Source organism: Engraulis encrasicolus, chromosome 8 (assembly GCF_034702125.1).
Source record: "Engraulis encrasicolus isolate BLACKSEA-1 chromosome 8, IST_EnEncr_1.0, whole genome shotgun sequence".
NCBI classification, from domain to species: domain Eukaryota; kingdom Metazoa; phylum Chordata; class Actinopteri; order Clupeiformes; family Engraulidae; genus Engraulis; species Engraulis encrasicolus.
The window spans coordinates 36,456,679-36,471,020 of NC_085864.1; the positions used below are offsets into that span (position 1 = coordinate 36,456,679).

General features: G+C 42.1%; 2 protein-coding genes across 9 annotated transcripts in view; one reads left to right on the plus strand and one right to left on the minus strand.

Annotated features, from left to right (window-relative positions):
* Positions 1–14,342, minus strand: part of b3gat1a (beta-1,3-glucuronyltransferase 1 (glucuronosyltransferase P) a) — a 177,082-nt gene that overhangs the window by 34,670 nt on the left and 128,070 nt on the right. The window lies entirely within an intron of this gene.
* On the plus strand, positions 279–7,721 carry LOC134454542 (uncharacterized). 7 transcript variants are annotated; one of them, XM_063205606.1, is made up of 11 exons: positions 279–369; positions 1,414–1,475; positions 2,269–2,409; positions 2,543–2,953; positions 3,392–3,602; positions 3,804–3,941; positions 4,710–4,850; positions 5,021–5,238; positions 5,330–5,483; positions 5,833–5,939; positions 6,728–7,721. In XM_063205606.1, the coding sequence occupies exons 2-11, from the start codon at positions 1,440–1,442 to the stop codon at positions 7,037–7,039; spliced, it is 1,869 nt and encodes a 622-aa protein (XP_063061676.1). In that variant the 5' UTR covers positions 279–369; positions 1,414–1,439; the 3' UTR covers positions 7,040–7,721. The 7 variants fall into 7 exon arrangements, with proteins under 7 accessions (XP_063061676.1, XP_063061679.1, XP_063061682.1 ...); XM_063205609.1 differs by having other exon boundaries at positions 2,291–2,409; XM_063205612.1 differs by lacking the exon at positions 279–369 and having other exon boundaries at positions 1,384–1,475; positions 2,291–2,409; positions 3,360–3,602.

The following is a 14,342-nucleotide window of genomic DNA, read 5'->3' on the forward strand; positions in this document are numbered from 1 at the left end:
TTCATCAATATTGATGACTGCACTGAAGCTGGCTGATGACGTGCATGGGGTGGATCACTGGGGTGGATAGTCATTTGTATTTATTATTTTAAAAAGAAACATATTCAGTTTCGTTTCACTTAATTTATTTGAATATGATCAATATGTTGTTGTGAAAAAAACTTTTAATATTTTTTTTTTTTAAATCATAAATTATATTTTATTTCCATCCTCGGTTTACGTCATCCAACGTTCCGACATCGATTGCGTCAGTGCAAGTGTGAGAGTTCAAGGTTGAGTTTCAAACCACGAGAGTACCCTCAAGTAGAGGTCTACGCAGCAGTAGTATTGGAAAACGAAGAAGACAGGCGAAGGAGTGGATCAATCAAGGTAAGGGAGCGTAACGTTTATATATATACATATATAATTGTTATTTTCTCGCTATCATCGCGTTTTATTGATGGGTTTCCTGTGACTGTTTCTCAAGTCGACTGGACTGGTCACTTGCTTAGCACGCTAGCTGGCGTTTGCTCGTGCATCCATGGCTGCCAACTTCCAGTTTTGAAAAAGGGATTATGTGGTGGGTGAAACCCAACCCAAACACGTTCGCGTTATTAACCAGAAGTGTGTACTTACTTCATATGATGGTATATGTTATTTGTATTGTATGCATGTACTTTTTATCGCGGTGGTATATTTTGGCCAACACTGAAACGGCATTTTTTTTCTACCTGACCAATGGGGCACTGCTAGCAGAGTTGGTAGCCTTGTTGTTTGGCGGCCATTTTAGCATTAGCAACCCCCGCGGACATTAGTTTCCGATTTGAACGATCAAATGCATGATGTTCCGAGAATACACACACGGTTGTCTTTATGAGATGCGTGTACTTTTTATCGCTTTCATGTATTGTCGTTGTAGCTTAACACCCAAACGGCACGTTTTTGGTTATGGCTAACACTCAAACCGCATGTGTTTGGTTATGGCTAACACTCAAACCGCATGTGCCACTACTAGCAGAGTTGCTAGTCCTGTCATTTGGCGGCCATTTTAGCGTTAGCAACGCCCGCGGGCATCTGCTTTGTGCTTTATGAATAACCAACTTTATGCATGATATTCCGAGCATACTCAAAGGGGTTTATTTGTGGGCAAATGTGTGTATGTTGTAGATATGTCCGAGAGTGGGGGCACGCTAGTCTGGTAATAATCGAGTTTCAAAGGTGTTGCGTGAGGCCACGGCCTGGCTTGGGGCACACCGACTGAATTGTTAGACCGAAGTCTTGCAAACCAATTGGCTAGAGCTCTAGTCTGGAATTTCCCATCACGACTCGCTCGCTGTCTGCACGACTACAGAAGAGTGTACCCATGGTATTGAGTGTGCATGGATATCCACGTTTTCCCCGCTAATTAATTCTGGCTTTGTGTTTTTGTTATAGCCTGCCGCCTAACCTGATGACAATGGATGGCTTTGATGAAGCCACTCGTTCGGTATTGGAAGGTAAGTCAAAGATATTTTTTTTAGGTTAAAGGGACACTGCAGGAAATGGTTAAAAAAAAAAAAAAAAAGGTACTGCAACTATGCTGCTCATTGAAACGGGGCTGCCTATTGCCAAATTTGATCTTTACATGAAAGTTTACTGAGTAATAAACAAATATTTTCTAGTGTGGTCCAAGTACAGTCACTTTTGCAGCTAAAAATGGCTATTTTTGGAAATTCAAAATGGCGGACCAAGGAGAAGATCCCCCTTTTCATGCATGAAAAGTGCAATTTTTCCAATCATAGTGAATACTTAGAATTTGATGGTGGTGGTAAGTATTCATGAAAAAGGCAACATTAGTGAATGGGCAGCATGAATTCTGGAAATAAACAACTAATCATCTCAGTGTCCCTTTAAGTAATTTTACAATGTAGATAACCAATGCTTAAGATTGTCAGGTGCATACAGGTCGGCGATTTTTGTTGTTGTTGATTGGTTTTTATTGTAGGTATGCTGTTCATTGAAACTGTTCCGCCTATTGCCATATTTGAACTATTTGTGAATATATGCTAAACAATAGACTCATGGTTTCTAGCATGACCAAAGTACAGGGTTTAAAGCTAGAAATGTCTATCTGGGAATTCAAAATGGTGGACATGGAGAAGATCCCCCTTTTCATGAAGTGCTTATACACTTATTATACACAAGTGCTTATACACTTATTATACACAAGTGCTTATACACCTAGCTCTGAGAGACAAGTGACCTTTTTATGTTGCTTGGATTTTTAACTTGACTTTGCTTTACACACAGTGTTTTTATTTGTCGTCTACAGCTGCAAGTGTTGATGAATGCACCTTGAAAACCCTTAGCCGAGAGGACTTGCAAGACCTTTTTCCTGGCCCTGAAAACTTTCTCAGAAGGAGAAGAATTTGGGATTTTATCAATGAAAATGTAAGTTGCATCAGATCTATCTATACATCTATGTATGCATTATGTACTTTATGAACATTAAATTGTATTAAGCATTAACCACATTTCTAATTGTCCCAATGCATTTTGTTTTCTTCCTGCATAATTCTAATAGTCTGGAAATATAGACCAAGATTCAAGTGCTTGCAGTGAATACAGGAGCATGCCCTCAACTACTTCTGCGTCACCATGCCAGCTTAAAACCTCCACTCCCACATCAGATGAGAAAAAGATGAAGATGCCAGACCCTCCAGAATATGTCGTTTACACGGACTCAGAGTTGGATTTGGTACGGGCTCAATATTTTGCACTCCTTCGGAGTGGGAAGGAAAGAGGCTTCAAGATGTCGAAGGAGCTGTGTTGCAGATTGATAAGAAACACCATAACAAGCATGGTTGCAATCCTTCGCGCAAGTCCGATGGGAAAAGAAGCAAGCTATCCCTCAAAGCTGGAAATGAAAGTCATGTCACAGAAAATAATTGAGTACTACCCCATGCTGCGTGATACTGATCCAAATATGCCACATGTAAGTATTGTTTTCTTTATCTTGTTTTCTTTAAAAAAATATATCTATTTGCCTTCTATCTCTTTTGTAATGTCTAAAATGTCTCCTGCTACAAGCTCTAACCCACCACCGTGTGTGTGTGCGTTGAATACGGCACTAGCTATCTACCTGGACTGTGCATTAGGACTCTGATCTGTGCCACACCACTGTCATATGAGGACTCATTCTTGCACTACATTAACAGTAAATATTTCAGGTCACTGAAATCCTTGCTCTCTACCACAATTATCATCATTACCGTCAACTTTGTGGATGACTGTTTCTTTTCTTGAAATGTGTAGTATATCAGTACTTTTGTGCCAGGCAAATTAACTTGCTCTTCTCTTCTCTACTAAACCAAAACAAACAACGAACTGGGGGAAAAAAGATAACTACTTACCTAGCATTCTTTCACCACAGCTGACGGTCTACACAAAAATGTTCAAGCGACTCCAGAATATGAGATCCCCATGCAGGAAGAGGCAGGGCCCTGTTCTTCTGAGAGGCCCAGCAAAGACTCTCTTCAGTGAAGACCAAGACATTGACACGGATTTGACCGACACGAGCGGATCGGCTGATACGGTCATTCTTGAGAGCAGTGAAGACCTCAGTGATGACAATTGCAGTGCAGGTATGCAAAAGTAACAATTACTACAGTCATGAAACGAAACTAGAAGGTTTTTGTTTATCTTTTAAAATTTATTTTAATTTTATTTTTTGTTCTTTGTTGAACCAAAGTTGCACTATGTCTGATTTTTGGATGCATTCATTTTAATAATTGTGTTTGTGTGATTCCTCCTCCTCCTGCTGCCCCCCCAATTATTTCTCCAAGTGTCCCCAGCACGAGATCCCCCTGTGCCAAAAAAGGCAAAGAGTGGCACCAAAGCATCCATTCCATCATCCAGGTCTTCCTCACCGGCACCCAGGACTGCAATTGCTTCACCAACCATGCCTGCGAAAGATGTTGCTGGTAAGCCCTCCTCAGCACTTTCCAGCATGTAATCCTTGTTCATAAGTTTTGCAAAACATAACTACGTGTCTGTGTGTGCATGTGATCTGGCCTGCCAAGCCAGACTAGAAGTGAATATTTAGTCCAGCCCCGATCAATGACGCATCGGAAGATTGTTGATGGCAACAACTAGTTTTTCAAACTGTCTTTGCCTATTGGCCAACGCTTTGTCATAACTCCCTGAAAACCCCGTCCGAAAGATTCAAAACATATATCCCCTGCGTTGTGATTGGTTTGCCAGATTCAGGGAGTTCGGACATTGTCTGAGGCTATACCCATTCGCAGGCAAAAAAAATAAGTTTTGGCCGCTGGCGGGTGGGGCTAGTTTAAAGGGACACTGTGCAGGAAATGGTCATAAAAGGTACTGCAACTATGCTGATCATTGAAACTGTGTTGCCTATTGTCAAATCTGATCTTTACGTGAAAGTTTGCTGAGTAATAAACACATATTTTCTAGTATGGTCCAAGCAATTATTTTTGCAGCTAAAAATGGCTATTTTTGGAAATTCAAAATGGCAGACCATGGAGAAGATCTCCCTTTTTTCATGTATGGAAAGTGATTTTTTTTCCAGTCATAATGAATGCTTAGAATTTGATGGTGGCGGTATATATTCATGAAAAAAGTAACATTAGTGAATGGGCAGCATGAATTCTGGAAATAAACAACTTAAAATCTCAGTGTCTTAAGAGATTATAATTTTTCTGTATTTTCCCCTATTATTTCTCAAGAAGCGTCCCCAGCACGAGATCCCCCTGTGCCAAAAAAGACAAAGAGTGGCACCAAAGCATCCATTCCATCATCTAGGTCTTCCTCACCGGCACCCATGACTGTGATTGCTTCACCAACCATGCCTGCAAACGATGTTGCTGGTAAGCCCTCCTCAGCACACTTCCCAGCCTGTAGTCCTTGTTCATAAGTTTTGCAAAACATTATTATTTGTATTTTAACATTTTATTTTGTTAGTTGTATTTTACATTTACATTTACATTTACTGTGGTGTTACAATGTTAACATTAAATGTCTTTGTTTATTATTTAAGCGGGTCTCGACAGTCTGAAGATGCAGGCCAGACACTACAAAACCTTGAGCAACATGTACAACAAGCCCAACGCAAAACCCAATCAAAATGATGTGGCGCAAATTCTGGACCTCGAGTTCGAAGCCAGACGGGCTTTTATTGATTCAGATGTTACCAAGGAAGAAGACCGACCTGCAAAAATCCTTGATGCATATCCATGCTTTAAAGATGTTCGAAACGTATGTTTGGTTTTTTTCTTCTCATCTGAACCTCAATTGCTGTGTATGGTGTAAGCGTTTTGAACACAGTAAGTGTTTTATGATGTTTCAGGCCATGGATGAGCTACGGCGCATAGTAGATGGCACTAACCGCAGATACATCGAGGACGTAAGAGGAAGATGGACAGAATTCTGCACGAAGGTGCAGTTCTACAGCGTGTGGAAGAAAGTCCTCAAACCCCCTTTTCCTTTGGATGTTCGCAGTGGTAAGTTACTGTTCCATATTTATATGCAGTGAATGCCTAAGCCCTTTTTAAGAAAGGTTGCCCTCAGAATATAAAAACCTAAATATATTAGCCTCTGAAGCACATAAAAACATGCAATAAGTTGTATTTAAATGTTGAGACCCTCATCTTGCATTGGAATGTGTTCATTTAACTCTAAACATACCAAGACTTTTCATAAAATTGTCTCGAATCTCACGACCCTGAATCTTGTGAAGCGCCAGGGCCAATGTTGCACAATGCAATGTCCAGCATCAATGGGTTAATGTAGAGCCCTTTTTACATGTAATAATATTTTGACAGCATTCTGACCATTCTTTCTATTCTTTAGTGGATTTCACACTGGCCCTCTTCAATGCACTGCCACCCCTCTTCCCCTCATCCGTTTTGCCACCAAAGAAGCTCGCTTGCAGTGAGGCACTTATTCATATCCTGAAGGTAAGCAAATATTTCCCCAGATTTATGCAAATTCATTCATTCACAAAACTGCAAAAAAAATCTAAAACTTTGCATCAGCTTGTCTGTTATTAATCTATACTACATTTATTGCATGATGTGTCTGTTGCTCTGTGCAGTCAGCTGTTTTTGACACTTACTGCTGATAACTGCTGATGTTCATATGTGCGATTCTCTCCCTTGCTCATGAGTTCCCTCCTTCGTCGTTCACACAACTGCAATCATGTTCTGCTCTTCCCTACACGGGATGTTTTATATGACTTGGTATATGTTCTTGTATATGGTTATATATATATATATATATATATATATATATATATATATATATATATGGTTATGGTTATATGTATATGTTCTTGTATATGTATATGTACTTGGTATATGTTCTTGGTATACCCCCGTTTTTATTGCACATTTCCAGTAAGGAGAACGAGGAGACAAAAGGCTACTGCTTATTTTGAGAAGGTTGAACCCACATCATTGCTCTTGAGGCGTTCAGCTCTCCTTTTTGAAGGGGCTTTTCCATTGTTCAGTGGGCAAACCTGCATGTGCTGTTTCAGGCCAGGGCCACCAGATGAGGGAACTGGCCAGTGACGCAAAACCTTGAGTTCCAAGCCATTTCAGGACAATAAAAAAGTTGCGTGGTGTTTAAGTTGTAGGAATCATACTTGATGCTGTTTTTAGAATCTTTAAGTCTTAAAATATGCAAGTTACCGACGTTAAACATTTGTTTGTCTTCTCTCTGCACATTCTTTTTTTTTTTTCTCCAGTCAAACGAAGACCCTGCCCTCTACCTGCAGAAGCGTCCTCTCAGCTCCCCAGTTCTGCTGTTTGATGGCTCAACTACCATTGTGGCTGTGGGTAACGTACCTGTTACAACCCTCAAGCAGGAAGATTTTTCAGAGGGGATGTTGGTGTTGATGGCATACTATTATACATTGCACCTCACATACCCCAAATGTGTGGCAACCCTGCTCTCTGTTATTCAAACGGAGGTCATTGGTGACGCCCTCCATGATAAGGATGCCACTAGTTCATACAAAAAAGCAATGGCCGAGTGGAACGCATTCATTGAGAAGTAAATCTGTCAGTTGTTGATTACTGATTGTTACTATTGCATTGTTTTGTGTGTTTCACTAGTTAATTGCTGTTTTTTGTAATTATTCAGTGGGTCTAAGGTGTTGGTCTTTGACCAATACCCCACCCCAAAGTGAAATTGAGGCAGTGGCTGAGTCACTGGGAAAACTCTCCTGCTCACTTTGAGTGGCTCAATTTTACCTCTGAGTGGGGTATCCCTTAATAACGCCTGTATTTCAGGATACAATGTTGGAAAAACGCTACCTCATAATGTCAGAATTTAATTTCCTTTTATTACTGGGGTCCCAGTACATCTAAGTTGTTTGTCTTAAACATGTACCCCAATCCTAAGCGAAATTGAGTCACTCGCTATAGTCCCTCGAGTTGTGCAAGTGAGCAGAAAAGTTTTTCAGGTAACCCAGCCACTGTCTTAATGTGACCCATCAAAGAGCAGAATAGAGAGCGCGCTTCTGAAGGTACACGACCGGGTTAAAACAGTCTTTGTGTTGCCAACCCCCATCACAGCAAATATGCTCAGCAAAGCAATTGTCACCTATATTACCATCTTAAAGTAGTTGATGTACTCTAAGGTTACTATTTCAAGGCTCAATTTCACCTGGGAGTGGGGTATACCTAGCCTGGTTCACACCAGACGGTGTATGTGTAGCTTCGGCGCCCCCTGGCGGAGCAGAGCTACACGCACTTCCATCTGGTACACAGCCATAGAGCACGCTCCGTCTCCAACCAGAAAATAGGCTGAGAATTTATTGCTTCAAAATCAACGGTAACTCACATCGAGGAGTCACAAGACAGATTAGAGACTATATTGACTCTTTAAAGATTAACAGGAAGGTTTTTGAAGGAATTTGTTGGTGAGGAGGCTGTGCCAAAGCAATAAATTCTCAGCCTATTTTCTGGTTGGAGACGGAGCGTGCTCTATGGCTGTGTACCAGACGGTAGTGTGTGTAGCTCTGCGCCGCCAGGGGGCGCCGAAGCTACACACACGACGTCTGGTGTGAACCAGGCTAGGGTATACCTATCCTGTATTTCAGCATACAGTGTTAAAATGCTGCTGCATAAGGGCTGAGAGATATGTGAAGAGATTTATTCAAAGCCTGTATTTCAGGATGCAATGCAAAGCAGCAAAATGATCTCAAATGTTTTTGCTGCCAAATTGAGGCTCGATTTCACCTGGGAGTGGGGTATCCCTTTAGTTATACCCATCCTGTATTTCAGCATACAATGTTAAAATGCTGCTTCATAAGGACTGTACTCCAAGGTTACGATCTCAAAGGTTTTTGCTGCCAAATTGAGGCTCGATTTCACCTGGGAGTGGGGTATCCCTTTAGTTATACCCATCCTGTATTTCAGCATACAATGTTAAAATGCTGCTTCAGAAGGACTGAGAGAAATGTGAAGAGATGTATTCAAAGCCTGTATTCAGTATGCAATGCAAAGCAGCAAAATGCTGCTTCGTAAGAGGTGGGAATTGTGAACCCCACCCCAAAGTGAAATTGAGACAGTGGCTGGTTCACCTGGAAAGCTCCTGCTCACTTATCCAAGTCTAGGGACTTTGGTGAGTGGCTCATTTTAAATGGGAGTGGGGTATCCCTTAAGATGTTTCAAATTCTGTATTTCAGGATGCAATAGTGGAAAATCGCTACTTCATAAGGGCTGAGAATTTAATTTCTTTATATTACTGGTGTCGCAGTACATCTAAGGTATTTGTCTTTAACATATAGCCCAGTCCCAAACGAAATTGAGTCACTCGCCATAGCCCCTGGAGTGGCGCAAGTGAGCAGAAACGTTTTTCAGGCAACCCAGCCGCTGTCTGAATGTGACCCATCAAAGAGTAGCATAGCGAAGGTCTTTTGAAGGTACAAGACAGGATCTTAAACAGTCTTTGTGTTGCCAACCCCCATCACAGCAAATAAGATGTTGATATAGGTGACAATTGCTTTGCTGAGCATAAAGTAGTTGCTGTACTCTAAGGTTATGATTTCAACTGTCTGTGCTGCCAAATTGAGGCTCAATTTCACCTGGGACTGGGGTATCCCTTAAGTTTTACCTATCCTATATTTCAGCATACAATGTTAAAATGCTGCTTCATAAGAACTGTACTCCAAGGTTACGATCTCAAATGTTTTTGCTGCCAAATTGAGGCTCGATTTCACCTGGGAGTGGGGTATCCCTTTAGTTATACCCATCCTGTATTTCAGCATACAATGTTAAAATGCTGCTTCAGAAGGACTGAGAGAAATGTGAAGAGATGTATTCAAAGACTGTATTCAGGATGCAATGCAAAGCAGCAAAATGGCTGCTTCACCTGGAAAGCTCCTGCTCACTTATCCAAGTCTAGGGACTTTGGTGAGTGGCTCATTTTAAATGGGAGTGGGGTATCCCTTAAGATTTTTTCAAATTCTGTATTTCAGGTTGCAATAGTGGAAAATCGCTACTTCACAAGGGCTGAGAATTTAATTTCCTTATATTACTGGCGTCCCAGTACATCTAAGTTATTTGTCTTAAACATATAGCCCAGTCCCAAACGAAATTGAGTCACTCGCCATAGTCCCTGAAGTGGCGGAAGTGAGCAGAAACGTTTTTCAGGCAACCCAGCCACTGTCTGTGTCTGATCTGTCTATCCTGTATTTCAGCATACAATGTTAAAATCCTGTTTCATAAGGACTGAGAGAAATGTAAAGAGACTTATTCAAAGCCTGTATATCAGAGTGCAATGTTGGAAAATGCCAACAACTGTGATTTTGTGTGAACAAAGAGGAAATAATAAATGTTAAATATGTTAACAAGTCATTCTGGTTGTGTTTTTTTGTATATTGTAAAAATGCTTTTAAGGTTTAGTTTTAGCATGAAGACCGCCTTGTTTCAAGATCATCATGGATCTTGGTTTAAGACAGATTTCAGTCTTTCTGGAATACTGTACTCTACATTTAGTGTTTCCTTTACTAATATTGAGCTTAATTTGCTAAAGGAAAAGAGTGTAAATGCTTGTGTTCAGTACATCTCACTTATTTTGAGGTAGCAAAAAGTTGCTTTTCAAGATGTATAATCTTATATCCAGTATTTTAATAGGCTTGTTTTCAGTATGTTTCACTCATTTTGATGTAGCGAGAAGTTGCTTTTCAAGATGTATAATCTTATATCCAGTATTTTGATATGCTTGTTTTCAGTATGTTTCACTTACTTTGAGGTTGCAAACTGTTGCTTTTCAAGAAATTTAATCTAGTATTTAGTATATTTCACTTAATTTAGGGCTAGAAAAAGTTGAAACCCAAGTCATTTCGTCTCGTAATGAGCATATTTGTCTTGTTTTAAGCCTTCCAAATGCTTCCATTAAATCTAGAAACAAGTCTTTCGGAAATCTTATTTTAAGAAATCTTACCAAGTGAAATTCACTTGCTGCATGGACAGATTGTTTCACTTGTTTTGAGTACTTTTCCCCTTAATTGTAATGTTTTTCATCTTGTTTGAAGACCCCCTTAATTTGCAGTGCATGAATAAGTGTCACTTCCCATAGTCCTCATCTCCACACGCGTTTTGACTCTTACATATGTTGCTGTTTTTAAATTCCAGAAGCAGCTGGTTTTAAACCATTCCAGCGCTGTCAATACTGCTATCCTTCTTGGCCATCCTTAGCTCACACTCACCATAGCCGGCCTAGCTGTCAACCCAACAGACTCATACTGTGAAAGCAGTGGCGTAGTCTACTTTTTCATGGTGGGTATACTGTATATTTGAGCATTTTTTGAAGTGGGTATACTCTATATATTTGTGCTATTCAAAATAATGGATCAATCAATTTTAAGTGGGTATACTGAAATCCCTGAAATTTAGAAGTGGGTATACTCCGTATACCCGCGTTCTACGTAGACTACACCACTGTGTGAAAGACTACTATAAACACTGTTGTGTGCTGTGTGTTCACCACAGGCACAACACATAACTTATACAGTACGTGTTGGCTAACCCTCGTACTTATAGATTCCTACACAAGCTGTCAGCCAGGCATACATCGTGATGATATAATACACAACCGTGTGCAAGGTGGATCTGTTGACAGAGAGAGAGAGAGAGAGAGAGAGAGAGAGAGAGAGAGAGAGAGAGAGAGAGAGAGAGAGAGAGAGAGAGAGAGAAAAAAACGTAAAGCGGTGGGAGAATAATGCATGAGAATTTCATAAATATAGTGTCAATGGGGTTGTGGTTTTGCACTCGCTGTATTTCTTGAAATGCTACGAGAAATGCAGGCCAGTGTCTCTAGCCTCTATCAAATTGTTTTCGCCATCAATAATTCAACACTGGAACAGAAATGTTGTGTTTGCTTCTGAAGTGTTTGTCGCGGAGGAATGGGGCTTTGCTTTGCTCTTGCACGGTTCCTACCACACTCTTCAAAAACATACATCTTTGCTGCTGTGCTGTGTTGTGCTGTGCTTTCTTGCTGTGTGTGTGTGTGTGTGTGTGTGTGTGTGTGTGTGTGTGTGTGTGTGTGTGTGTGTGTGTGTGTGTGTGTGTGTGTGTGTGTGTGTGTGTGTGTGTGTGTGTGTGTGTGTGTCTGTGTGTCTGTGTGTGTGGTGTGTGTGTGTGCGTGTGTGTGTGTCGTATGTTTTTTTCCCAGGCTGAGTTTGAGGAAGTGTGTATAATTCAGTACATATTTGCGTGTCTGCAAGTGCACCAGAGCCAGAGCAAACTTTTTCATGAAAAAATATCTGAATGTGGTTGTGCATCTACTCTATGTGTCTGGGGCCACATGCAGTACAGCATGTGTGTATATATACACTATGTGTGTGCATATGCGCATTCGTGCGTGCGTCTACTTATGTGTTCAGCAGTTTCAAAGTAGTTTGCAGTTAGTTTGCATCCGAGCACTTCCGAGGCCTTTCCATGGCAATACAATACATAGAGCTCTGTTGGCAGGCAGGCAGGCAGGCAGGCAGGCAGGTAAGGAAAACAGGGGTGGCAAATATCACACCTCCTTTAGTAGGCAGGCAGATAGGGGGGAATAGAGGAGGGGGGCGGAGGGAAAGAGTAGGGGATAGAGGAGGAGAGGAATAGAGGAAGGGAGCAGTAGGCACGAGGAGAAGTGGAGAGGAGGATTAGGGAAGGGTTGGGGAGTGGAGGAATAAAGGAGAGGAGGAATGTACGAACCGCTACGGGAAATGGAAGGAAGGATTAGGGTAGAGGAGAGAGGGAGAGGAGAGGATGAAAGAGGGGAGGGTATAGCAGAGGAGTTGGGGAGGAGACCAAACAGAGGAGCGGAGCATAGGAACATATTTAGAAGGTGGAGGGGAGGATTAGGGGAGGGTAGGATGGGAAGAATAAAAGAGAGAAGGGTGGTAGGGGGATGGGAGGATGAGAGGAATAGAGCAGAGGAGAGGTATATAGAGAAGTGTAGGGGCAGGGCCGCTGACAGCTTTGGCCAGGCCCAGGACAACATCGTCTGAAAGGGCCCCCTGCCCAATACATACAATGTAACGAAGACCCAATTCTGGTTCCCCTCTCTTACTGGGCCATGGACAACTGCCCCCTTTGTCCCCTCGTGTCGGCACCCCTGCGTAGGGGAGCATAGGAACATACAGTAGAAGGTGGAGGGGATTAGGGGAGGGGAGGAAGGGAAGAATAGAAGAGAGAAGGATAAGGGATGGGAGGATGAGAGGAATAGAGCAGACAGAGGAGAGGTATATAGAGAGGCAGGGAAGGATCCAGCCATTTTTGGGCCCTAGGCAAAATATAAACATGGGGCCCTCAAAAGTCATTATATAGACATAAAATTATGTGTTTTGGTGGTAGTCAAGTGTTTTGTCACATATAGATCTTCAATTACTTTACATTAGTGACACATTTAAGTGCCTGCTTTTTTGTGTGTTAACCGCGACTGGTGTGACAGTTGGGGCCCCTTTGTGAGGACCGATTTGGTCGGGGCCCTAGGCAATTGCCTAAGTTTGCCGAATGGAAAGTCCGCCTCAGATAGAGAGGCGTAGGGGAGTAGATAGCAGGATGGGTCCAAACAGGCAGTGCAGGCTGACAGCAGAGCCCCAGCATCCCTGTGTAGATTAGCTGCAGATGTGACTGTATATTTATAGCCTTAGAGGTGAAACTCACTGCATGAAAGAGAGAGGAGGAGGTGTGTGTGTGTGTGTGTGTGTGTGCGTGCGTGTGTGTGTGTGTGTGTGTGTGTGTGTGTGTGTGTGTGTGTGTGTGTGTGTGTGTGTGTGTGTGTGCGTGCGTGTGTGTGTGTGTGTGTATGTGTGTGCGCAAGGGGGCAACAGAAAGATCCAAGGTGAGAGAAAAAGAGAGTGTGAGAGAGAGTGTTATGGAGAGAGAGAGAGAGAGAGTGTGTTACAGGGAGAGACAGAGACCAAGAAGAAGAGGTTGGAGAACGGGGAAAGAGAAAGATGGATAGAGAAGAAAGATGGAGATCGAGAGATGGAGAAAAGAAAAAAAAGATGCAGTGACTGAGACAAAGGGAAGAAGAAGAGAGGGAGGAAGACGAGAACGAGAGAGAGAGATAAAGAGGGGCGGGGGGGCATTGCTGCAGCAGATTTTCTTTCACTGTTTTCTTTTTTGGTATCTGTCGTTACCAGATAAGCCGGGATGCAGGTTGTGCCGGCACTCAGTTGTACCTGCACCCGGGTTCAAGGAGACATCTCAATGCAAAACAAACATCTTTGTTGTACCGTATTTGCTACATTTTTTTATTTTGGTGTGTGTGTGTGTGTGTGTGTGTGTGTGTGTGTGTGTGTGCGTGTGCGTGTGCGTGGTGTGTGAGGTGTGCGTGTGCGTGTGTGTGTGTGTGTGTGTGTGTGTGTGTGTGTGTGTGTGTGTGTGTGTGTGTGCGTGTGCGTCTGTGTGTGTGTTGAATATGTCACAGAAGTGTTTTTATTTATTTATTTATGTAGTCTATTTTCTTGTAGACTTTTTTTTGCACATTTCAATAATGAAAAGCAACTTTGTATTTCTTCAAACAGACAGCCCTGAACTGTTTCGAGCACTTTGCCTATTTACACAACTCTGCAAAAAGCCCAGGGCCCCCACACCCGAACTCTAAACAGCTACAGCTACCTCGAGGAACTAGCACAGCAACACGAAACACAACATGGAAATGCATACTGTGGCTCCTAAATGGCAACAAGTCCAAAGTTGAAGATACCTCGATAGATATTCATATAGAGTAAACTGTATACTGTTCCCAAACTTTTCCCCCTGCGCACCCCCTTTCACATTTCAATGTGGTTCGCACACCCCCTAAGAGAATGTTGCACCAACGCACATTTTGGGTAATCCTGATTTCCAATC